The sequence below is a fragment of the Amblyomma mixtum genome, chromosome 3, assembly GCF_055824585.1.
Source record: "Amblyomma mixtum isolate Tamu chromosome 3, ASM5582458v1, whole genome shotgun sequence".
Taxonomy (NCBI): domain Eukaryota; kingdom Metazoa; phylum Arthropoda; class Arachnida; order Ixodida; family Ixodidae; genus Amblyomma; species Amblyomma mixtum.
In genome coordinates, this window is record NC_143014.1 from 97,562,840 (window position 1) to 97,589,033 (window position 26,194).

Below are 26,194 nucleotides of genomic sequence, written 5' to 3' on the forward strand. Positions count from 1 at the left end.
AGGGTGTTGCTGCTTGTGTTGCAACATTGTCGTCGTCTTCAACTAATACTACTATCGAAATAATATCATTGCCGACAACCCAGCAAAGCGAAACCATGAGCCAACCAGGCTAAACAGATGCTTTTGCTCGTCTACTCGGTTAAAGCACCCTACTACTTTTTTTTGTATTCGTTTACCCGAAATAAAAATACCATTGCACTGTGTGCTATCTTTTATCAGTTCTTGTGCAACTGACAAAGGTGATTGAGCGCTTCAGTTCTGCGCTTATGCAGCATATGCTTTCACTCGTGAATGACGAGTTTGAAGTCTGCGCCCGTGGTGCCGTTTTTGTTTCTATGTCCCCTGTCCTGTCTTATTCGCACAGTCCTACATTTTAGTCTCCAAGAAAGAACAGCACCAATAATTATTGCCTGATAATTTACCCAACAAAAAAACAGAAAAAAAACCTAAGGGAACCTTAGGCGAATTAAAGGCCTGCATGAATGTACAATATGAAAAGTTTACAGATATGCATGCATAGATTTCTCACAGTGGTTACTAGCCAAAGTATATTACTGTTGCAGACAAAATTATCCCCCTGCAATTGAATAAAAAAAAAACGCTACATCACAGTGGGTCTATGACCAGCTTGCAGACACTAGTGCATGTTTTGCTGCCACAGTTATCTGGTAACTTGTACACTTCATAACCTAAATGTAGAAGCAAACATCTCTACTAAAAGTACTTGATAGGCTACTGCAGACAGCACAAGAAATGAGCTCCCACCTCTGGTCATCCGCAAGGGGGCCAAGCAAGACCAGAGGCTCTATCATGTCTTCTGCATTCAAGGGACTGGCCACTATGGGACCAGTGTCCAGGTCCCCGGTGGCTGCTGGTGAAGCCAAGGGCTGTACTGGTGTCGCAGGCCTCGACACCTCAACTGCCCTTGGGGACTGGCCAGCAGTCAATGGCTCGCAGACAATAGTGCTACTTGACTCTCCAAGGTCCTCCATTTGGTCGGTTACTTCATGGATTACAGGGCCTTCCGACACCTCAGAACCAGCCGGCTGCATGAGGCAACAGAGCCCCGGTTATCAATGCCAATAGCCTGAAACTAGCCAGAGAACCTCAATGAATGCACCATAAATGATGTGTATGATGTGTTATTCCCCCCCCACTGTAATGCCACTTGTGGCGCTGTGGGTATTACAATAAACAATAAACGTGAAAAAAAAAAAAAGAAATGTATTATCCACCATAAGTGCATGGAATGATGAACCAACACAGACACACACAAAATAAAGGATAGTCTCAAACGGAAACACAATACATAACTTTGCTCTTGGAAAGAGTACCTAACTCTACTGGAGCACTAAACGGCAGTACTTACCGAATTCATTTGGTAGTTGGTAACAAAAGCAGCCTTAGTCAGCCGAGGCACCTTAGGACTGGGGCTGTCATGCAGCATAAATGACACGTTGCGCTTCAAAGTTATGTTGCGGTTGGCCTGCACCATGGTCACGAGGAACTGAATAAGCTTTTCAACTATCTGCTGCTGCTTCATGTGTTTCTGACGCAGACGGGCAACTTCACGCCACAGTGCTTCATTTTCTCTCTTCATATCTGCAACCAACTGGTCCGTATGCTCTTGGCGGCCCTGTATAGTGCCGACATGAGAAAGTAGTTCCTTGAAGACCTCACTGCGATCCCGCGCATCGTTAGCAGCCACACCTCCAGCCCGGCTGGCAGGCACCTGCAAACACAAATGCTAGCTCTTACCACATTGTATGGCCGACACTGCACATGTGCAGGAACAGCGTGTTCGGCGCATCCAGCAATAATGAGCGCACTAAAAATGAGTTCTTATAGGAGGTATTCACTGAGGCCGCGCTACCAGACGGCGCGAGCGTCGTCGCATCAAACGCGCCATGTTTGCGGTCGTTTCATGCCAGCTCGCGCAGTGTCACGGTGCGCCGTGAGGTACCCGGCCTGAACTGTTAGTGATCCGTAACATATTTGCACGTTGTTGAATGCGGCAGGGACCACTCATCTTTGTGGAACGCTTATTTTGCATGAAGTTTGCAGCAGAATACTTCTGTGCCGTGATATAACTGAACTATACCTGTAGCAACCCGGCTGCAAAACTGGCTGGCTGCACTGCACGCAAGAATGTACGACTTGCAGCTTTTGATATCAGTTGATAACTGTCAGCTAGTCATGCAGGGCACATCGTGGATAAACAGCACGATTAATTACCGAAATCCCAAAACTGCCCCCACAGAAACTGATAATTCAAGCGCCTGTAGTCCGCGAACTGCTGACGCTTCTCAGACGGTCTTTCAGCAGAAAGGCAAAGCGTAGCTGCCTTATTTACACGAAAGAACGGTGAAACAAATACTGCCATGCGCTCACAGCACGAACGGCAGACCCAGCGAGAATGTTTTGCAGTTTTGATTGTAGCTATGTAGCGCTGCTTCGTATGCACAAGACGTCTCGCGCTTTTGCAGCAACGCAGTGTGCTGCCATTCCGCTAGATTCAGTAGTAACACGTCACTTTCAGCCGATAGAGATGACAAGTTAAGCTACAGCTAAGTGAACAGACCCTTCGAATTACTCACCTCTCCAAAAACGGCACTTCGGCCGTCGGCACCTCGGACGTCAGCACCCTCAGCACGGCTCTTGGACTCACCCGCTTTGTCAAGTAATTGCACCCTCTCATAGGTTTGTATGCTTTAATTCCTTGGCCTGCCAGCAAACTTAAGTCGTGCACAAGGTGGGCCTCGATACCGGTGAATTCAACGCGCGGCAGCAGTCCTGCACATCTCACACCGCGCCGGCGCCTCTGCTTTCCTACGGGTCGACCTTTTCACACAGTGGAACCTTTTGAGCGTGGCCGCTCTTTTCTGCTTCGCGCAGTTCACGGCATACCCATTCAGTCATGCGGTGTTACGGGCCGGACAGAAATTATTTGCGGCGAGACGCGAAATACGCTCACATTTCACACATCACCAGCTATTTTAACGCTGCGGCTGGCTGCGGCGGCCGCGCGCGCGACCACCAACATCGCGAACGCCGCGCCGGCTGCTAGCGCCCCTTGCGGATGACGTCATGTGAATACCTCCTATACCTTCAAAGCATTTAAAGGGACCCTGAAATGGTCTCTTCAATCATACTTTATTGCAACAACTCTGTAGAGGTGGTCTCTGCGAGTATTCTAGTCTGATTCAGAAAGCTACGCGTGGAACCAATAATTTACAAATAATTTTTCAAACTTGCCGCTCACAGCCGATTAGGGTGACACCTCACCGAGCGTTTTTAGCCGCCCCTACCACATGACGTAAACTGGGCAGCCTTGGCCATAGACTCGGCGACCCTCATCATTGGCTCTGCCCAATGACGTCACGCGAAATTTTTGCAATAGTTCATTTGAAACTGAGCACTGATGCTCCTTGAAATACTATTTTATTGATTGCTTATTATTTTTTAAAACACACGCATACAGAAGCAAGAATCGAGCGCATTTCTTGAAATTAATGTAGTACTCCCGGTGGAGAAGAAAATCTGTCTGCTCACAAAAGCACGTGTTCTCGTCAAATCTTTGCACCCGCCTTTGCGAGTTTCCTAGCTGCGCCGACGAGTCACTGCTGTCGTTGCCCTGTGGGTCTCCGTATGGCGTGTACTGAAAGGCTTGAAGCCCATCTCAGCGGTGGCTGCACGCAGCCGCGCTTCGAGCTCTGGATCCATGCAGTTCGAGCACCAAGCAGGAGACAGATGTGCGAAAACTTGACCGGCGCGCCACACCGATCGTCATCAGAAAGACTGCCAGCTATACTCGAGCAGCGACAAAGCATGCCTGCTTATGTTGGGAGCTTTCGGCAACGGCACCGCTCGCGGCTCCCGAGCGACGAGCTCTGCTGCTGCCTGGCTGCCGTGGTCGTCGCTAGGCCTATAGCCTTTTGCATCGAAGCCGCAGCGGCCGGTGCTTCGGAAGTCGCCTGCGCTATAATAAACGGCCTACTCTACACATCGCTTTACTGCCAGCAGCATCATTTCACAATAAAATAATAGTATGGTCAATTTCCGTGGCGTTTTCAGCGGCGGAGCAAGCGGGCGCCAGGCGAGCCGGACCCCAACGTCGGGCCAGCGGCAGCTGCAAGGCGGTTGTTGCCAGAAATTTGCTCGTATCACAGTTGTTACCTTTACCAGCAGCTCAGTATTGGTCAGCGATCCTCAAAAATGACACATTTTTCACATTTCAAGTCCCAGGATTTATTATTTACGTCAAGAACACTCTCTAGCTCATTTTTTATGACGCCGGCAGACGTGATCCAGGCTGGTCGGCCAGCCGGCATGCGGCGTACTTGACGTTCGCACAAGGAAATACAAAACAGCCATTCTACCAGAGATGATGCTACCTAGATTCGAGCAACGACAACATGCCTGTTCAAAAGTGGATCTTTCGGCAACAACACTGACTGCGGCAACGCCGGGCGACGAACTGCGCGCTGGTCCCAGGCTGCCCTAGTCGTCGCTAGGCCTAACTGGTTTCGCATTGAAGCCGCGGCTGACGGCGCTTCGGAAGTCGACTGCGCTATAGTAAAAGGCCTACTCTTCACATCGCTTTACTGCGAACTCGTCCCATAATAGAAGATATATTCGATTTCCACGACGCCTTCAGCAACGGAGCTAGCAGGCGGCAGGCGAAGCGCCGCAGTAGCACCAAAGCGGCTATGGGATGAAATTTGCTAGTATCGCATTCATCACGTTTACGATCAACTTGGTATTGGCCAACGATCGTCAGAAATGATGCATTTTTGACATGCATCTATCCCAGGGCTTGCTATAAACATGAAGAAACAATACTAGTGCGCTTTTCAATCGCCGGTGGCCGGCATCAAGGCTGGCAGGCCGGCCCGGCGTGGCCCCGAGCGCCCTGAGGAACGCGCTGTACGTCATCACGACGCTGCCGCTCTCCGCGCTCGCTTCCCGTCGTTGTGTTTGCCGCGCGCGGCTCATCATTGACATCTAGCAAGTTGCACGCAGGCGACGAGCTGCGATTGGACGTTGCGACGCCGTTTGCAACAGCGCACCGCAGTGAATCGCACTCTCTTCGCACATGTGTCTGCGACCACCGGAAGTAAACAAGCACAGCGCCATTGCTTGACGTATGCATGGGCGGGGCATCGGCCCGTCTTTTCTTTTTTTTTTTTGGAGCGAGCCCCGCGTGTATGAGTTGAGGGTAGTATGTGGGGGAGAGGAGGAACATCATTTTTAATCGGCGATATCTTCGGTGTTGATGAAGTTCGCTTAACAATTTTTGCTGGGCGGTGAAAAGTGATGGAATACCGATCTCTCGTGCGCTTTTGCTAACCTTGGCAAAGAGCTTTTCAGGGTCCCTTTAAAGCACCTTCGCTATCCATAGCAGCAAATGCAGACATGGTTGTAAGCCAAACACACACTACAAATAACTTCTGGGAAATACGATGTTGATCAAAATGTTAATCCAGGACATTTTTGCTGTCCTCAGCTCAGACAAATTCACACTCAATATGAAGATTATAAGCCATTCATGCATATTTAAAATTCTGCTACAAAACAATGCCTACATTATTACCAAGTGGAAAGCGTCACGACAAACCTCGTGACGCTTTCCACTGCAGGAAACAGATGGTGCCACTGTCGCCCTTCAGCAAAAAAAAAAAAACTGCATTTGCGGGTTTTGGTTTACCGATCTCTACGCAGACGACTACATTTTCGCATGATGCACGGCTCAACTAAGTAAGTACCGTTGTAAAACTTGCTACGATACAAAAGTTACCATAATACGCAAGCTCTGTGTGCAGTTTCACCGCAAACAAGCCAGCGGTTGAGGTAAGAAAAATTTTGAAAGTCTTTACGATAAAAACGCACAATACTGTATCTCGGTGGACACCCGTCAAAACGCAGACACATCTGCCGACACCGCTGCCCACACGGCTGTCAACGACAGTACTATGAGGCATTAAAGGCTTTCACCTTAATAGTCAAAAGTACTTATTTTTACTCATGCTTGTACAAGCCTTTCGTGACAGGCGCGCTGACCACCACGAGCGAACCTAACTGTCAATGCAAATGCGGTTGTGTCCATTTCGTAGCGAGCGTCCAGTGTTGCCCAGCCAACAACAACACTCGGCTAAATTTGGCTCAGTACACTTGCGATCGGCGTAAATTGCCGTTTAGGCGCAGCTTGGCGCAGGAGATCAAATTGGCGCAGCATGGTGCAATTGGCACAGCACTTCCACCCCTGCACTCAAATTTTGCATAGAGGTGGCATTTAGCGGCAATTTTTGCTTTATACTACAATCGGGTCAGGTACATACTTGAACCAGTGAGAATTAATCGAAAGCTGCTGAGCGAAAAAAAAGACTTTTTCACAACAGCTGTACTGACAGGGCCAGCTATTGTTGGCTGCAGAATGACAAACGCAGATGAACATGAGACGCAAAACGAAGAGTGCTCCCCAACATTTCAGGAGTAAGAGATTGCGCAGCTAGCAAAATGATGTGAAACCATCTTTTTTAGTCCGGCATTCCAGTATAAGATATGAACTTGTGATTAATTCTCACCGATTCAGGCAAGCACACAACCCAAATGTAGCATAAAACAAAAACTGCCACTGAACACCATCTTTGTTCAAAATTTGTGTGGAAACAAGCTAGCAGTTTAGCAAGAAAAATTTCCTTCTATTTTCTTTGAATGATGCAACAGTCAGTATGAGTGACTGATAAGAACAAGTTACTGCACAAAAGTATATATAACAATGTAGGTTTTGTCAGTGAAGGTACAAATATGCTTGAAGACATCGAGACACTGCGATGAACAGCATAATATGCATGGCTTGGCTCCTCGCACACTACAAATTGGACAGAGCAATGAGCGTAAGAATGCGCTTTGCACAGCAGACCTATGAACAACAGCACAAAAGGAATCAAACATGGAAAATGATGTTACCAGCAAGCAATAACCAGTACGGGAGAAAAATAAAAGAAAAGGAGTGCCCATCTCACACTATTAGTTTCATGCTATTTTTCACCACATTTAACACTATTTGTTGAGCACTCAGCTGGGGCTGCACAGGTCACTCATTAAAATCCTGATGGAGCTCTTATTTTCCAACTAATATTTAACATTTTTATTTCCCGAAAGGAAATGTTTGCCTGTTACTTCCTAGTTCAGAATCCCGCCCCCATCGTTATGCTTTTCCTTCCAGCAACTAGTACCCAGTGTTTAAGTGTTCCACATTCTTGTCCAGAGCGACACTGGGCCTGTAATCAGACATGACAATGGCTCCCAGTGGCAATGGGTTTTGCAATGGCGTTCCGCCAGCCGAAAAGGATGTTTGACTAACACACAGCTTTTCAGATATGTTTCCACCAACAAGCCGTCCCATTCAACAGTTTTCTCTTCTTTGTTCGTGCTCCAAGAGCAACAATAGTGCCAGCTTGTGCTAATTTGAGATTTTAATTATTCGACTAATGGGAAGTGGACAACAAATTGTAGTCCAAAACGCAACATCCCAGCACGTTCTTCTCAATATACATCGGGTACAGGATGCACCGCATTACATATGTGGGAGTAAATGGCAACTAAAAAACAACCCCTCTGATATCACTCTCATTCACCCACACTCACACACAAAACAAGAAAAAAAAGAAAACATTTCCCTATGCTTTCCTTCGTTTCAATGACAGTTGGCTTCCTTAATACACATTAGCAATGCACTTTTTAAAGTAAGACTATTTTAATGGTACAGGACACACTTCAGAATTTCCGCCTCTCTGACGATCTCCAGGTGGGTGCCGCAAATGCGCCCAGTTCTTCTAGGACAACTAAGCAAGCATACTACACTGAAGACGTCCGGAAAAAAAAAGAACGAAGTAGTACGGTTTGGTTTATTGGGGTTTAACGTCCCAAAGCGACTCAGGCTATGAGAGACGCCATAGTGAAGGGCTCCGGATATTTCAACCAGCTGGGGTTCTTTAACGTGCATTGACATCGCACAGCACACGGGCCTCCAGAATTTCGCCTACATCGAAATTCGACCGCCACGGCCGGGATCGAACCCACGTCTTTCGGGTCAGCAGCCGCGCACCGTAACCACTAAGCCACGGCGGCGGGTGGAGAGAAGTAGTAAAAGACATTAATTTCTATCGTGCTGAACTAAAGAAACTTCTCGAGCAGCCACCATTCGCAACACAACAGCATTTCAACACAGTGAGCAGCATGCAGCAGACGGCATGGGGCAGGTATACCTTTCAGCAAGTAGTTTGCGAACGAAGAAAAAAAATGTTAAGTGCAGTAACGAGTTTACGCCCAAAAATTTTTTTGTCGCGGCCCCTTTAAAAAAGGCTCAATGGGTGCCTTGAGCACCAGGGCGTATGACCATAAAAGTTCAACATCACTATAGTTTGTAAGTCTACTCCTCCTGCAAACAACTTATTGTGACGGTAGCGTGGTTTGGGACAATTGGTAACAGTTTTTTTAAAACATAACGCGTATCCTGTCTACATCTGTGTCGCCTATGTCTTTTTTGCGCTATGTTTTCAAAAAGCTTATTGTGAGCTCTTCTTGAACAAGCGCTGCAAAATGACTGAGATGGCAATCATTTTCTGAGACCTACCACCACTGCCAGAAGCACCTTCACTCAAAAGCAGTGCCCACTTTGCACCTGACAAGGCCACTTATTTTTTCGTCGACCCTACAAACCTAGAGATTTCTCCAGATGAACCAAATGCAGGCCCTCTGGACTTGCGTGCATACTACAGAGAACTGAGATTAAATATTACTACCCTAGTCTGCCTTTCAACCTCGCAAACCATGCATGTCAAGTTGAGGGTGTCAAACCAAACATAGCTGTCAGGTCTCCTGAGGGCAACTGCATTGCTGACTCAACATTTCCAAAACAAATCAGAGTGGACTTGCACCACCTTTCCAACATCAGTAGTCGGTAATAAAAGGAACACTGCAGCTACGAGCTACCTGACCCACAATAAGAAAGCCAAAGCTATGTTGGCGGAGTACAGCAGTAGTAGCAAGTTCTTTCGAAGACATAACACTGCAGCATGGTGCCTTAGGAGTCCTCATCACAGGTGGACAACCAGCATTTACATCCAAGCTGATGTAAGCAATTCCAAGGCAGAACCAGAGAAGCAACTCTCTACCATCTGCAGACCTTTGCTGACAAGCTTGAGCACATGACATGGGATTCATTCTTTCCCACCCACACCGGCTCCACAGCCTGACGAAATAAATGTTTATCCTCCTCCTTCTACCATGTAGCATGCAGCTACAACACCAAAGTGCAGAGCACAGCATAGGTGATGGTATTTAAGCCCACCCACTGCAAAGAATCCATCACAGCTCTTGATGCTAGGCTGCAGAACATCAACAACAAAGTGAATGAATGTCACTGCCTACTTACACAGATGACAAGTGATAACGAAGACTAGCAGGCAGGCAGATACAGTTTTCAAAGCTAAATAGCTTATTGTGCTAACTTGTGCCCTCAGAAGAAACACAGTGGCAAGGATGGAAATGAGAATGATTATGACTCTTAGGCATGCTCTAATCAAACAAAACAAAGAAATTTAAAGCATGCATCTTCAAGAAGAGTCTTGAGGAACATATACATGCCTACACATATAGGCTTCTAAACATTTGTAACTACTCGTCCAATAAAGCAAAGCTTTGAAATAGATAACGCCAAGCACCTACACAAACAAGGAACAAAACGCTGAAAATCAGACATGAGATGTACTGTGGCCACAGCCAGATAGCAATGCACGTGATGATCAGATCAAGTGCTCATAACGCACAGTTCCTGAATCTAACAAAGTTTCCATTAGAACTCAGAAAAGCTTCCTTGAAAATGTAATGACTAAATCACAGAACCCCTGAAGGAATTGCCTGATGCAATTTACAATCTCCTGAAAAAGATATTTATATTTACCCACTACTGCAAAAACTCAACTACACAAAACTTGCCAAATAAATCCACTTCTACTTGAATAAAGCGTTTGTCAAAACTTAATTCCATGCTTTAAATGTGCCACCTTTTTTTTCATCATCAAACCTTTTCATGCAGAACTATCAATATGCATACAAAAATAGTCTTTCCAAAAAATTTCTGCAATGTTCTCTATAATCTAAAACTTAAGCATTTTTGTAATTTCAATCAGAAGTAGTCTTTCAGTGTTACAGGAGACATATTTACCTTTCGCTTGATGAATAAAAGTAGACATTCTTGCCCACGGATGAAGAAGTTATGAAAAAACTCTATTCGCTCTCGGTCTGCCCTCAGACCTTGGTCTATGTTGCCCACCTTGCGAAAGCCATCTGCAAAAAGAATAACAGAAAAAGTTAATCTTCAAATCCTGTGGTAGCCCACTGCTTTATGCAGACCATGCCTGTGCTAAGTCACAATCCATGATGATGAATTTTTAATGTGAAGGCATTATACAGCTCATCGGCAATGAACCTAGCATTGGCGTTGACCAGCAGCAGTGGTCCCAAAAATCCCAGGTGACGTCACAGTGATATCAAAGAAAAATAAAACTTCATCCAAAGGTGCAGGGAATTGAACCCAGGATCTTCAGATTGCGAGGCGAGCACGAGGCTACACAACCGCGCTGCTTCTAGGTGAACAAATGCGAACATAGTATACGTTTTGCCCTGTGACTGTATGCTAAGAGTGGGTGTATCATTAGAAAGGAAGAGAAAAAATTTCATAGTAAAAAAAGGAAAGAAAAAACGGTGCTTTCACATTCAAAGCAAGCAAGTAGTCTTAAGTGCCCTCCATAATTTTATGGCACAAGGGCAGCTTTGGCAAAAGTGTGCCATGGCACAAGGTGCTTTTCGTCTACTCAAGGTTAGGTCCAAGATCCATTTTCCAGGCAGTTCACCTGACATAAGCCGAGCACCAGGACAGGGAACAGAGTGTACTCATCGTATCCTCGGTGGGCACCCGGCGGCGCACGGTAAGTCACATTATAAATGCAAACTTACATCATTTACCAACTGGCTCAGGTCGACAGTAAAAGAGGCAGAATAATTTTCTTCCAGCAGCCAAAATTGGGAAGTCCTAAAACCGTTGTAATAAGAGCCCAGTAGCCATGACAATGAATATGGAGTGCAAAGACATGCCAAATAGCTATGCCAAATGATCAACTTTATTTTCAAATAAAAGTTCCGAATAATAGGAGAACGGAGACTAAGGTGATGTCACATATAGGCATTGAACAGTTAACACCTCCAAGACCTCTTAAAGGGTCCCTGAAAAGGGGGGTTTGAGGTTGGCTATAAAATGCTTGCATTATGTAGAGCACAGGCCATCAAGCATTCATGACCTGTACAAGACCTCAAAAGCGAGCCGATAACTTACAACACATTTTTAAAAATTTCCGCTTCCGAGCCTCGCGGCAACCAGCGGTGCCAGACTTTTGCCCGAATCCGCACACGCATTGTGCTATGTAGTGCTCGTTACATCAGCAGCGGAGGGCTACCACTGGTTCACCGTGCCAACTCTTTCAGAGGTCCTATAGCTACTGCGGCTGCGGCCAATCCGGCAGGTCAGGAAGCTCTGCCCCCCCCCCAGGAAATTCCCATGCACCCCAGCAGCCAGCGGACGAGCGCTGGCATTCCAGCGTGCAAAAAGTGACAAGACGAGAGGGAAAGGCACGAAGATGTGGAGATTCAAATTTTGACTAAAATAACGCAGCTCCTGCAAAACACATTAAAAAAAAAAAATTCTTGCTGGAGAACATTTGTGAAGCGGCGGTCTTTAGCATCTCAAACATGCTGCAACTTTACTAACAGCCCCCTTCAGAGCCTGTTTAAAGGGACACTGACAACAAATTCAAGTTACTTGCATTAATAGATCACAGCATCTTAATGACAAAAACGCTGCTTTCACTGAAAACTGAACTTTTGTAGGCTAGAAAAGAACAAAAAATTAAATACAGGTGTCACCACTGATTTTTTGGCACAGATCCTAGAGGCTAGGCTACACAGTTGTTCACTTCAAAACGGTGATCACAGAGTCATTTTCAGTGTAGACGTCACGAGTTTGAATCGAGTGGTGGGAAAATTTTGAATGCAATTTTCTATAAGTGCATCTTTTGCTGGCACAGAAATCAAGAGCCACACAACAGATTTTTACTCTTCACAAAAATTAGATGAAGTTGTCCTCAGCGTCCCTTTAGGTCGAGTGGTCTGCACAAAATATGTGCATGGCCTTTGTCCTACTGCTCCATCATTCTTTCAATAAATAATGTCTTTCACTGAAGGAGGCCAGAGTAAACAAGGCTAGAGAAACTGCTCCACACTACTGTGGTGCAGGCACCACAAATGAGGAGGCTTGCACCTGTTTGTCAGCGAGTCCAAAATGAAAAGATAAAGTGATGGAGTGGTGTTGCTCTTGCCCCGAGTGCTGCGAGTAGAAATGCCACTGCAGCCCATTTTGTGACCACTTCCTCCCTAGTTCTCATAGCGCAAGAGCTAAATTACATATGACACTGCAGAAATAGCTATGTTCACTGGTGGGATTTCTAAATGCAAAGGTTACAGGCAAACATGTCTGCAGTTGGAGTGGTCACAAAAGAAATGGTCATTTAAGAACAAATATATTTGTCCTATGCCACCTGACACTTGAAAAAAATACCAATAACATGTGATCTATAAATGTTCGTACAAAGTACACATGGGGATCAGGTTTAGTATTACTACAATATTCTTGAAAAGGTTTCCACATGGGAGCACAGTGAGTACTCTCCGAACTGATGCCTTCCAAGACAGGTGTGCACTATATAAGATATGTGGGGACTGACAAGGATATGCATTACTTTAAGAGCACATACAATATTTTTATGATAATACAAACCTTGCTATGAATGAGAGCCATCAAATGAATGTCAGCGTGGCTCAATTAAAAAGTGCAGTGCATTGTGTTGAACCCTAGCTAATGCATTTCCCATACTAAGAATGGTTTATCATTTATGGGATTTAAGGTCCCAAAGCAGCTTGAGCTATAAAGGAGACTAGTGGAGGGCTCTGGATGTCAATCATCTGGGGTATTTCACTGGTATACATAAAAACTACACCTGAGTGACCACCTTCCGACCTTGACAGTTCTTTAACGTGCACCGACATCGCACAGTAAATGAGCCTCAAGCATTTCATCTACATCAAGATGCAACCGCCACAGTCGGGATCGAACCCGCATCTTTCAGGTCAGTACCCGACCGCCATAACCATAAGGTTAAGGAACAGTTTTTGGCTTCATTACAAAAAGAGGTCGCTACACGAAAGGACTGGGATTAAGTTTTGAAAAACATTGACATTTTCCTCCTTTTATTCCGTCTCTTCTCTTTCTTTCAACTAAATTACCTAACTTGACAATTTTTTCCAACCACTGTCTTAACACTTAGCAAATTATGGAATTTTCCATTTGTTTGGTGATGTTTCCTGGAGTTTATTTTTTTAAATACAATGCCTTTTATTATTTCATTAGATAGTAAGTACATGTCATTCATAAAGACAGGATTGCAGAACTCTGCAGGAGCTGCGGCAAAGAAAAATGCACAAGCTTCAAATTTCCCACAACTCTGAAAGAATCAAAGCCATTTCAGATATTTACACACACACAATATACCCCATCCCAAGTCCAAGCTCCTGCTTGCTTGCTTTAACACAATGAGTATTGTGCACCGGAAAGTTGGCATGAATTTTATTTCACGCCCTCCTTCCAGAGTCCACATTTTAACCCAGAAATGCCTACTGTCCTACATGTAGGACAAGACTTTTTTGCGCATTAGTTTATTGTATAAAAGCTTGCGCCCAATAGTGCAGGTTCAATAGGCTTGAAACTTTGCCTGGGCAAGCATTGCATTGTGCACATTCCGAAACAGCTGCCAGTCCTCTCTAGAAGCAGCAAGCAGATCTGATCGCATTAACCGCAAGAAAAGCAAACAAGATTTGCGGACTGTCATGCAAAAACCACACCACATGATGAGAAATGTGAGAATAGAGTTGATGTCAAATGTTTCAACTTTTTACCGCACGCGATAGGTAGTGCATTTGCCTAGTGTCCTACATGTAGGATAGCTAAAAAATAAGTGTTGAGAAAAATATTTAAATCAATAAAAGGACAATTCTGAATTCAGAAGTGAAGTAAACATTTAAAAAATATTTTTATTACTTTATTTTCCCACCAGAGGTAAGAATATCTCAGCAACCCTATCAAACACAAAATTTATACACCTTGAACATGAAATCACAGCTGTCTTTTTTTCGTAAGCACGATTTTTCATCTACGCTATTCCTGCACAAACATGAAATCACATCTTTCTGGCTGCTAGATCACTTATCTTGTAAAATAAATTGTCATTTTTTAAAGCAGTTTCAAGATGCTGTATGATAAGGTGGAATAACATAGTAATCACATAAAACTGCCTTGCTCTTAGGGCCCGAACAATAAGCAGTTCTGAAATGCAGATTAGCACTTCAATGCCCAGCTGATGATGGATTTTTTCAGGAAAAAAGCCTTTCCAAAGCATATACGAAAACATTGCGTCTACTTCGATCTGCTGCTGCCTCTACAGTACAACACACAAACAAGGATGCAATTAGGAGAAAATTATGCACTAACACAGAAGAGGTCACACACCTCAACTAGAGAATTCACATATATGAAGATCAAGCACATTGGTAAGATCACTTAACAAAGATGGTATATCGCATTTGTGCCAGATGCACCTTTTATTCATCACTGCACCTTTTTGTGCTGCTAAACAACAAATTGTTTTTTTTTTTTTTTCAATACTTACAAATATTAAGCTGCCTGGTCAAGCTTGCCATGTTACTGTGCTTGAAATACAGAGGCAGAAGTTCTTTGGCAAACTGCGTCTGGTTGTGTATGATGAAGCTCCGGCCATTCTACAACAAAACAAATCTATGTTCAGTAAAAGGTCAGTGCACTACACGGTGGTCTGCAGTTAGCAAGTGAGCCCACCACCAGAAATGCTGAACCCAAATACATTTCAAAACATTCCTGCCAAATATAATTCATCCTCCCACATTTTCTAAGATCCAAGATCAAAACTTCAATTCGATTAACACATCATTTTGAATGCTGACAAATATAAATATCAACCAACTTTGACTCCTCCTCTTACAACCAACTTACGAACAACTTCAGACAAATGCCTCAGAAGTAGTCATAGTAGTAGAAGCACAATGTACCTATTACTACATAAATTGTGCCTTAACCAAATGTTCAGAGTTAAACAAGAATTACATGAATGGCTTTAGGAACATCGAAGTGTGATAGGTTTCTGTGGCAACATTATGTAAACTATTCTCAAAGAATCCCGAAGATCAGAATTGAGACATTCGCTGAAAACCTCATCAAAATAGTTATTTCCTTGGCGATCCAAGTGGCCTGACAACTCCTTTGGAAGCTTCCAACTGGCTATATAAGCACGTCGTGCACGAAAAACAGCGAACGCAATGAAACATCTCGTACACACACAGTCGAAGCAATAGACATTAGGAGTAAAATACGGCTACTCCGATAACACAAACTACAACACCAACTGGTCCATTGGGCTATTTTTCTTTATAAACCAGGTATGTGAAAAAAAAAAAAACCATCAGGAGTAAAGTGTTTTACATAAAACTGAATTTTAGAACCAAACCGATGTACAGAGGTGACCACGCTTACCAAGAGCACCCAAGCGGCGCGCTGCAGAGCAAATGAAATTAAATTTTGGTTTATGGGGGTTAAACGTCCCAAAACGACTCATGCTATGACGGACGCCGCAGTGAAGGGCTCCAGAAATTTCGGCCACCTGGGGTTCTTTAACGTGCACTGACATCGCACAGTACACGGTCCTCTAGAATTTCGCGTATACAGCTGCTTGAGCTTGCACGGTTTGCATGTCTATCTGGCTGTGCTCGAGCACAAGAATTGTGTCTAGTACTCAGTACCTTCTCTAACTTCGCTTCCTTTCCTCTGCAGAGCCCAGCTCAAGCGCTCTCAAAAAGTGTGCTTACCTCTGTACACCAGTAAAATGACAAAATGGCAAAAAAAAAAAAGTTAGGGCACACAATCTAGCAAACCACAAAATGTAAAATTAAACGACTGCCAAAACGACTGGAAGTGCTTGGTTACGCGGCACTACAAATCGCTACAGCTTGCAGAGGAGAGCTATTACGTTTGTGTGAATAAACAAAGCCTATCAAGGCGCATTATAACGAGAAGACGAGAGAAATGTAAAAGAAAAGCTTTCGAGAGGCCCTGGAAAGCCGGAGCCGTTAGTTCATTCAGCTGTCAAAAGAATGCATCGCTTATTGCCTCCGGATGCGCGATCCTTATGATGCAAGAGATTGCAAAACCTGCATGAGCACACAGTACGAGCGGCATCGGGTAGTCACTACGCTTTAGTTGTCAAAAACGCTACTTTCAACAAGTGGGCGGCACTCGAATACCCCTTACGTTACTGCGGTTTAACGCGATGACAAACACATGGTAGCATACAGAAGCTGGATAAACGTGGTTAAAAACCGAGACAGCTACAACCTTAGCCCTAACCCATCAAGAGCAATGGGCGCGACGTACCGAACTCCAGCTGATCAAGTCGTTGCATTTCTCATCTTCGACAAGTTTCCAGAGTTTAACTAAAAATAAAGGGACATTGCTGCCGCCAACTTCCGTAGTATGCATCGCAAACACGTTACGAACTTTGGAATAACAATTTCAATCCGTGCCGGCACAAACTTCGAGGGCAGACGAAAAAAACAAAGATGTTGTCAAACAGTTGCTGCTTCCGCCCGGCACATGGCACGATGGATGGATGGATGATAATGGCTTTACCCTTTGTACCAGGCGGTAGCTTTCGCCACCTAGCCTATACTTCCCCCATTGTTAATTTATTTTTATTTTTCCTTTCTTTCCCTTTCGCTCTTACAATGCCTAATCTGTCTATCCTTTTCCCCTCGAAATTCACGCCTCCCTTGATTTCCGCCACCAATCCTCCAACCTCCCCTTCGTCAATGTCACGCTTTTCCCATCCACTCGCCCGTCCTCCCCAGTAAATCCCAGCGATATATCTCTATGGTCGTTGCTGTCCCCTCTGGGAGGGCTGGGCGGAGTTCTGCGCACCTCAGAACCAAGTGTTCTATGGTCTCCGTTTCCGTTTTACAAGCAGAGCACAAAATATCCACTTCTTCAAATTTGGACCTATACGTTTTTGTTCTCAGAGTCCCTGTCCTAGCCTCAAAAAGCAGTGAACTGCCCCGCGAATTATCGAATAATCGCTCTTTTTTGATGTCCTGTTTTCGTGTCAGCGCCGATATTTCCTGCATTCTTTCTTTCCACATATTTCTTTCTGTCTCCTTTACCTCCGCTTTCACGTTAGTATTTTGTTGCGTCCCATCCCTCACCCGTAAATACCTCGTTCTTAGCTTTCGGGTTCTATTAGTCCATTTTGCAATTGTGTTAATACTTTTCATGTACAGATACTTGTACACCTTTTTTGCCCACCTTGTTTCCTCCATTTGAGTGAGTCTCTGATCATATTTCAGTTTGCTGATGGCCTCCCGAACCTCGAACGACGCCCAACCCATATCTCCCTGGACTCCCTCATTCGGCGTGTTCCCATGGGCTCCCAAGGCTAGCCTTCCTACACTTCTTTGTCTGACCTCTAGCCCTGACTGTACTTCTGATTTCATGCACAGGACTGCATTTCCAAATGTGAGGCCCGGTACCATGATTCCCTTCCATACCCCTCTAACCACCTCATACCTGTTATAGTTCCATAGTGCTCTATGCTTCATAATGTCTGAATTCCTTTTTCCTTTATCCTTCAGAATCCTCTCATGCTCTTCAAGATATTTTTCCCTTCAGCCATACACCTAGATACTTATAAGTTCTCACATGGTCTATCATATATAGTGTCTTGTATTTCTAGTGGGTCTCCCTTCTCATCATTATAGACCATTATCCCTGACTTCTCTCTACTGAACTGGAGTCCTAGCTTGTTGCCCTCCTCACCATAGCTAGTTCCTGCAGCCTATCTCGCTTGTCTGCCAGTAGAACAATATCATCTGCATATATTAGTCAAGCCAACACTTGGTTTACCTTCTGACCATCCTGCATATAACTCACATCAACTCCTACCCTACACTCTTCCAACCTCTTTTCCATTTGGCTCACATATACCATGAAAAGTAGAGGTGATAGTGGGCAGCCCTGCCTTAGCCCTCTCTTAATTTTAGCTGGTTTTGTAGTTTCTCCCTCCCAGGTTACTACGACCTCATTGTCTGAATATACACGTTGTAGATATTCAACCAGATTTCTATCAGCGCCATATCCCTTCAATTGGTCCCAAAGTTTTTCCTGATTCACATTGTCATGTCCCCTAAAAATGCCATCCATAGAGGCCTCCGACTTGCCTCAGCTATCTCTATACACTGCGTTATAACAAATAGATTGTCCTCCAACCGTCTGTCCTTTCGGAAACCGTTCTCCAACTCTCCCAAGATCTCCTCACGCCATAGAGTTTCTCTATGCCTAACTCTATGCCTCACGCTCTCCTCACGTTACAGGTGGTGTAATGGCATCACGGGCTCACCATACGGCCGACATGAGTCGTCAGTTGCGTAGCCACCGCATAGTTACGTATTTGAGAGTGCCTCGTAACGCACCAGTCTCATTACAGAAAATAAGTAACCGATTACAATTACGCCATCTTAAAATGTAACTGATTACAGTGGTCAATTACAAACCAAAAATTGTAACTTAACAATAATCGCGTTATTTTCCTTTCATCTCTAATTGCCATCTGCGACTATCCCTAGCAAAAATTCTGATAGGATAAACTGTTAAGAATCCTATCAGTTCTGTCTATTGCATTATGAAACGATACAACTAATACACTGATAAAATTCCTTTTAGTTCTATTCTGGATGTATCAGCGTTATTCTGCGTATATAAGTCTATCAGTGTATTAGAGTATTCGTATTAGTGTACCAGATCTATGGCGCCTATCAGTACCTATATGTGTTGTATAGGTGTAGTATGTGCATCGAGGAGAAACAACCCTAGCAAAAATTCTGATAGGATAAACTGTTAAGAATCCTATCAGTTCTGTCTATTGCATTATGAAACGATACAACTAATACACTGATAAAATTCCTTTTAGTTCTATTCTGGATGTATCAGCGTTATTCTGAGTATATAAGTCTATCAGTGTATTAAAGTATTCGTATTCATGATTCGTATTAGTGTACCAGATCTATGGTCTATCAGTACCTATATGTGTTGTATAGGTGTAGTATGTGCATCGAGGAGAAACAAGCTTTCTCGACAGCCAAGAAAATAAGTAAAAAACAATCTTTCTGTATTATCACAAAAGGCAGTACATATAATTCAAATGATGAAGCAAACAATTTGTGAAGGAATGCATAATAAAAATCTACACACCAAAATTAATGTACCAAGCAGTTCAAAAACGACTAATAAATTGATCACATTTAAAACAGCAAAGGTTTTTACATTGAATAACAATGAAACCCACATCGTATTCACACCTGCCTTGTCCTGCAGGAAACAAAAAAAAATGCTGTGAAGAAAGTATTAACCCAATAAAAATCAACCACACCAACAGGAGGAGTGACAGAAAGTATTTCAAAACACTGCATATCCTGCAAGTTGTAAACCATAAAACAAACGAAAGGATGAAATAACAGCGCAAGGAACGGGACGAAAACACGAAGGAAGAAGACACAGACATGGGCGCTTCCTTCGTGTTTTCGTCCCGTTCCTTGCGCTGTTATTTCATCATGGATTACCAACTAGCCCGGCATCTTGCACTTCTAAACGAAAGGAGCCACTGACTAGAAATTCACTGTAAATGAACACATACCTTCTCGTCAAGAACACAACAGGAATAGCAGAAGGGTGATCACATTTAAAACAGGAATAATATTTTCGCATTATACAGTAAAAGCTTGAGCCCAGAGTAGCAGGCAATAAAAGAAAACTGCTATAATCAAACTACAAAAAGCAATCAACATCAACCACAGAACAGGTGGAGAAAAAAAATGCAAAATATCTCTGCACTCCTGAAAGACACGAAACTGAAGCAAACTTTGACTAGGAATTTACACCAGCGCTTTTCCAATTCGTGAAACATGTACCAACCAGCCCGTATTTGCCCTCTTCTGTAATATTCTACCGGGCTTTATTAGTGTGTCAGTTGGAATTCTATATGTTGTATGAGGATCTCTGTATTCTGTAAAAGACTGATACATCATCCTATCAGGTCTTGTACATGGCACAGTGAGATCTATCTGCTCCCTACCAGTCTGGTACAGAGTTCTATGGGTCAGGTAGGAATATAAATCAGACTAATAGAAGGACCCGTACGACCTATACATATTTTTAAGAGACTTGTAGAAATTTCTATCAGTTTTTTTGCTAGGGAAGCTTTCGCGGCAGCCAAGAAAATAAGTAAAAAACAATCTTTCTGTATTATCACAAAAGGCAGTACATATAATTCAAATGATGAAGCAAACAATTTGTGAAGGAATGCATAATAAAAATCTACACAACAAAATTAATGTACCAAGCAGTTCAAAAACGACTAATAAATTGATCACATTTAAAACAGCAAAGGTTTTTACATTGAATAACAATGAAACCCGCATCGTATTCACACCTGCCTTGTCCTGCAGGAAACAAAAAAAAATGCTGTGAAGAAAGTATTAACCCAATAAAAATCAACCACACCAACAGGAGGAGTGACAGAAAGTATTTCAAAACACTGCATATCCTGCAAGTTGTAAACCATAAAACAAACGAAAGGAGCCACTGACTAGAAATTCACTGTAAATGAACACATACCTTCTCGTCAAGAACACAACAGGAATAGCAGAAGGGTGATCACATTTAAAACAGGAATAATATTTTCGCATTAAACAGTAAAAGCTTGAGCCCAGAGTAGCAGGCAATAAAAGAAAACTGCTATAAGCAAACTACAAAAAGCAATCAACATCAACCACAGAACAGGTGGAGAAAAAAGATGCAAAATATCTCTGCACTCCTGAAAGACACGAAACTGAAGCAAACTTTGACTAGGAATTTACACCAGCGCTTTTCCAATTCGTGAAACATGTACCAACCAGCCCGTATTTGCCCTCTTCTGTAATATTCTACCGGGCTTTATTAGTGTGTCAGTTGGAATTCTATATGTTGTATGAGGATCTCTGTTTTCTGTAAAAGACTGATACATCATCCTATCAGGTCTTGTACATGGCACAGTGAGATCTATCTGCTCCCTACCAGTCTGGTACAGAGTTCTATGGGTCAGGTAGGAATATAAATCAGACTAATAGAAGGACCTGTACGACCTATACATATTTTTAAGAGACTTGTAGAAATTTCTATCAGTTTTTTTGCTAGGGTAGCTGGATATTTTTTTATAAGTAGAAAGATGTTTTTCTAAGTTGTCGCTAATTTTCCCACATTTCCTCGTGAAGAGATCAACAGACACTGAACACTTTCTGAATACATGCGCTAGGGCGGTATTTTAACATATGAATTACACTTGCGCACCTAGCTGCTCGTAGTTGCGCAGTGCTTCGATCATAGTCTTATAGTGCCTAGAATATATTGGCCAGTTTATTCTAGGCACTATATTATAGTCTCTCTGTGAAGCGCCGTGAATCGCTGCATCTCACAGAAAAAAGGGGGGGGGGGGGGGGCTACAGAGCAGTCACGTGATTTTCTCGCGACGAGAACCATCGAGAACTGCCGCAGAAGACAGCGGTGACCCAACCCGGTTACAGTGCTCTAAACCCGGTTGTGGTCCACGCATGGCCACGCGCGAAGGCGCGAAGCTTCTCCGCAGCAGTAGCAACAGGTCTGTTGTCTCACTGAGGCATCCCCACCATCAACACTCAAGAGTCCCATAGTCACCATACCCATAGGGCCCAGCGGGCCAATGGACTGTAGCGTGCCAATTGACTGATAGCGTCCTCGATCACCTCGCACCAGGTGCGCCCCGAAACCAGCGCGGTTCCCTGCGCACCGGCGAGGGTCAACATCGAGGACAAGCTGCACCCAGTGCATGCAGCGCCGCCTTTAGGGTGCCTTTCTTCTGGCGCGTGCATTTGATTGTAAACCACAACACCGGTCACACGCTCCTGCTCACCCGAAAATGCTTTCGGAACTGCAAATAAATCACACATTTCACATGTCAAAGGCCATGCACACTCCAGCTATATATGCCAAGCATGTGCAATGTAAACAGACGCTCACTCCGGTATCGGCGAGGCGCCTGACGACCCGATAAACGAATTTTCGGTCGTTCATCGCCGTGTTTAAGGATGTCGATTATCATGTCATCTTCGCTATCAGACAAACTTGACAGCAGTTCATCAATAGCGGCAACCATCCGTATTCTCTGCTCCATCGCGTGAGTCTGTGCGCAGACACGAGCAGGATAGTATGGGTAAAGTATATAGGCCACCGTGCACGGCTAATGGCGGCTTGTCCGCAGCACGCGTCCCGCATTGCCTGCAGAGATTGCACCCTTGCGAACCGCCGATTTTCCGGGTGCGAAGTCGGGGCAACGAAAACTGACCCGGTAGGGTGCGCTTCCGGTGATCGAGGACTGCAGGTGCGCACCGGTGCAGTTGATCGAGGATGGAAGGTACGCACCAAGTGCCCCGTTGCGCACCGGTGCGGGCGATCGAGGATGCTATGAGTAACAAACTTCCGGTTTTGATCTCAGGCGCGCGCATTTTGAATGTTAGCATGAGCTACGGCCTGCTGCGCCCTCATGACGCATTATTTCTGTTCAGTATGGTCTCCTATCATCTATTTACTTTCGGTCCAGGAAAATGGCAGTAGCTACCACCGTGCACCGTCAGCTGAAAAACGTAAATTACAAGCAGGTGTCATTCTGATAAACGTTGCCATTGAGAGTCCCCAAAGATGCAACTCGCCTAGAAGCGTGGCGAAAAGTCATTCTCTACCGTGTTCACGTGACTATGAGTGCGAAAAACATATTTCGACAGTGGTTGCTGCCTCAGCCGAAGCTGCAAAGCCCGACGGGTGCACATTACCATCGATGAAATGCTTGCATCGCATTCCATGCGCTGAGCCCAAAGTGAATTTAACAGCATATCTTCTAAATTGCTGGGCTGCAATGATATGATGCGACAATTCAGCCAACAAAAAAGATCCGTCAGCAACTAGTCGCGCAACTTGGGTAAGCTGAAGCTGGGACTGAGGCCATGGAGGAAGAAAAACTAGGAGGGACCATGACGTCACAATCTTGAAGCCTAGTCATAAAAAATATAATAGAAAGCATCATGGGAAATAGGCCCTCACGTGACAAGGCAGTGGTAGCTCTTAGCTGGATTTCGGTTTCGGTTTCGCTCTCTCGCTGTACGAGCAACTAGGCGACCATCTGCTTGCGTTCACTGACGGCTCCGTGGTGAGCGCAAACTGCTCGCTCGCCGCAGCGGCCACCATCCCCGAGCGACGCGTGCGCTGACTGCGGCGCAGTGGAGACACTTGGAGCACATGCTCCTTCGCTGTGCCGCTTCTGCAGTGCCGCGTCGCGAGATTCTCGCGGCCTGCAGGGCGCTGGGAATCATCCCGGACAGTCTCGAAGCGCTCCTGTGGCCGCGCGGCACTGCGCGCACCCGTGATATTCTAGCTTCTATACCCGTGACAGAACAGTGGTGAGCCTCTGTGCGTTCATCGAACAGGCGGGCTTGACTTCCCGCTCGCTCTTCGCCAGGTAGTGCACGCGTGACACGAACGCTCCGTGGGTGCTACCTCCGACGGTATACGCGGCCGGGCGCCCCACCCCGGCCGCTAGTGCAGTATGCCGCGCGCGCGATTAGTCCGAGACAGGACGCTACGAGCGCGCGGCTATGTATACATACAGTTTACTTCTTTTTGTAAGTGATTGTGCGCAGTGGCCGGGAGACCCCGCGCAGGGGCAGACGTAAAGCCGCCGGCACTCTCTCTCGAAATACTTCACTGCTGAATTTCACGTCGGAACCGCCTATGTGCGCGCGCGTATTCGGCACGACTTGTGCCTTTAGAATAGCGGAGAACGGAGGGCCCATGGGCGGGCCGAAGTCCGCCTGCCCGAGAAATAGAATCTTGCGCAGCGCGCCGGAGCGCTCGTTCAACACGTCCGTCCGCCGTGAGCGCTCTGGAAGCCGCTGCGCCCTTTTTTAGAGGCTCGTTTCTTCGCCTACTCTCGAGTTCTCCGCTCATAGCATGCGCTGAAATAAACGCTCCGTATGTGTGTATAACGACGAAAGGAATTCCTCTCCATTCTCTTTATGATTGAACAGTGACGAGGTCGCGGCCGCACCCTTTGATGAAAAGTTTACCCGCAGTTTTCTACAGTGCACCCAAAAACTCAAGAGTGTAATCAACAGAGACGCGGAGCCTTCAGACAACCTCGAGCTCGGTACGCATTCCGCTAAAGCGCTGCGCTGCGCTGCGCTACTTCGGAGCACGGACGTTCACTAAAAAGCACCGCTGGCTGGCAGTCTGGTAACTGTGGAGGAGGGCCTATTTCCCGTGAGTCAGTGCGCAAAAGGGCCCTCGGCAGCGGCGTCAGAGGAGGATGGCTTGCAGAGGCTGAGCGCACTCCCTCCTAGTTTTTTTACCTCCATGACTGAGGCGCCAAATATACGACGATGATGATGACGGATTTTTATGGTGCAAGGGTATCTGTGGCCAAAGAGCGCCATGGCACAAGGTGTTTTGTTTTGTTTTTTTCGTTTTTACTCAAGGCGGGGGTCAAAGACCCAATTTTCCAAGCATTTCAACCTGAATATAAGCCGAGCACCAGGCCAGGGGAATGCTTGTACATCACCGATGGATACCCGGCGGCACTGGGGATCAAAAATTCAGGGGGCACTTTGACTGTCTAAATAAGTGCGTAGAGGCGAAAGCGTTTTCCGCACCACTTTGCCTGTGTGACACTAGTGACGTCACCACCGGATGACGTCACACATAATTGATGACGAAGTAATGACAAACTACTAAGTAGTGGCTAATTACTGATTAATTACTGAGTACTAATTAACTGATAATTTATGACGCTTAAGCTTCGCCTTTAGGAGTGGAACGCGACAGCGTGTTGTAGCGCTGCCAGGCAGTCCACGGAACGCCACCACCCGTTCGGCGCGATGCCTTGCCTTTTGAACGCAACGCTTTTCGAGGAAAGGAAATGGCGCAGTAATTCTCTGTCATCTCGGTGAACACCCGAACCGCACCGTACAGGAAGGGAGGAACGCCACCACCCTTTCGGCGCGATGCCTTGCCCTTTGAACGCAACGCTTTTTGAGGAAAGGAAATGGCGCAGTAATTCTCTTTCATCTCGGGGGACACCCGAACCGCACCGTACAGGAAGGGAGGAAGTGGGAGTGAAAGAAAAAAGAGAAAGAGCCGTAATGAAGAAACTGAAAATTGTATTTGAGGAAAGGAAATTACGCAGCAGCTGTCTCGCATATCTCGGTGGACACCGGGTCGCGGACACATCTGCCGACACGGCTGTCGACACGCCCAAGCAACCACAGATATCCGTCGGACGTACGAGCTAGATCCCAACGTCCTTTGCCGAGATCGGACGTCCATCGGACGTACGAACACAATCCGATTTCGGATATCCGTATTCGTACATCCGCCGGACGTACGGACAGTGTCCACTTTTGTATATCCGCATGAGAGACGAGGTGTACGTCCGAAGGATGTAAGGCCGAGTATTTTCCCAGGCCATGAGTATGGACGTTTTTTATTTCACAGAAAATTCGCGTCTTTCGTGTATGTATACTGTTTTATTTGCATCAGTTGGAGAGTTTGACGCGAAGATGTTTGTAAATTGGTGCGATTCCACTCCTACCTGCAGTGCAAGAACCGCCAACGAGCTAAATTTATCTAAGAGGAGAAGGAGGTGTTGCAGAATTTTGCAAGAACGCAATGACTAGTTTTATATTTGTAAAACTTCTCCAAATTAGTGGAGTTGTGCGACATGTCCACCGTTTTGCTAGCTAAACTTGCCGTTGAAACCATACGCAAGTAATGAAAACCATCATCATAGATGTCAGTTCGCGGTCAGTCCAATCCAATCCATCAGTACGG

At 45.3% G+C, this 26,194-nt stretch overlaps 1 protein-coding gene across 3 annotated transcripts in view; it reads right to left on the reverse strand.

The window, feature by feature from the left end:
• LOC149351081 (uncharacterized) overlaps positions 1-16,873 on the reverse strand; it is a 48,496-nt gene extending 31,623 nt beyond the window's left edge. For all 3 annotated transcript variants that reach the window (XM_089580304.1, XM_089580305.1, XM_089580303.1), the window contains exons 1-5: positions 16,634-16,873; positions 14,841-14,949; positions 10,232-10,353; positions 1,370-1,732; positions 766-1,046 (exon numbers count right to left, since the gene is read on the reverse strand). In XM_089580304.1, the coding sequence (XP_089436430.1) occupies positions 766-1,046; positions 1,370-1,732; positions 10,232-10,353; positions 14,841-14,949; positions 16,634-16,738 (980 nt within the window). In that variant the 5' untranslated portion in view covers positions 16,739-16,873. The remainder of the gene's footprint in view (positions 1-765; positions 1,047-1,369; positions 1,733-10,231; positions 10,354-14,840; positions 14,950-16,633) is intronic.
• Between the last annotated feature and the right edge of the window lie 9,321 nt (positions 16,874-26,194).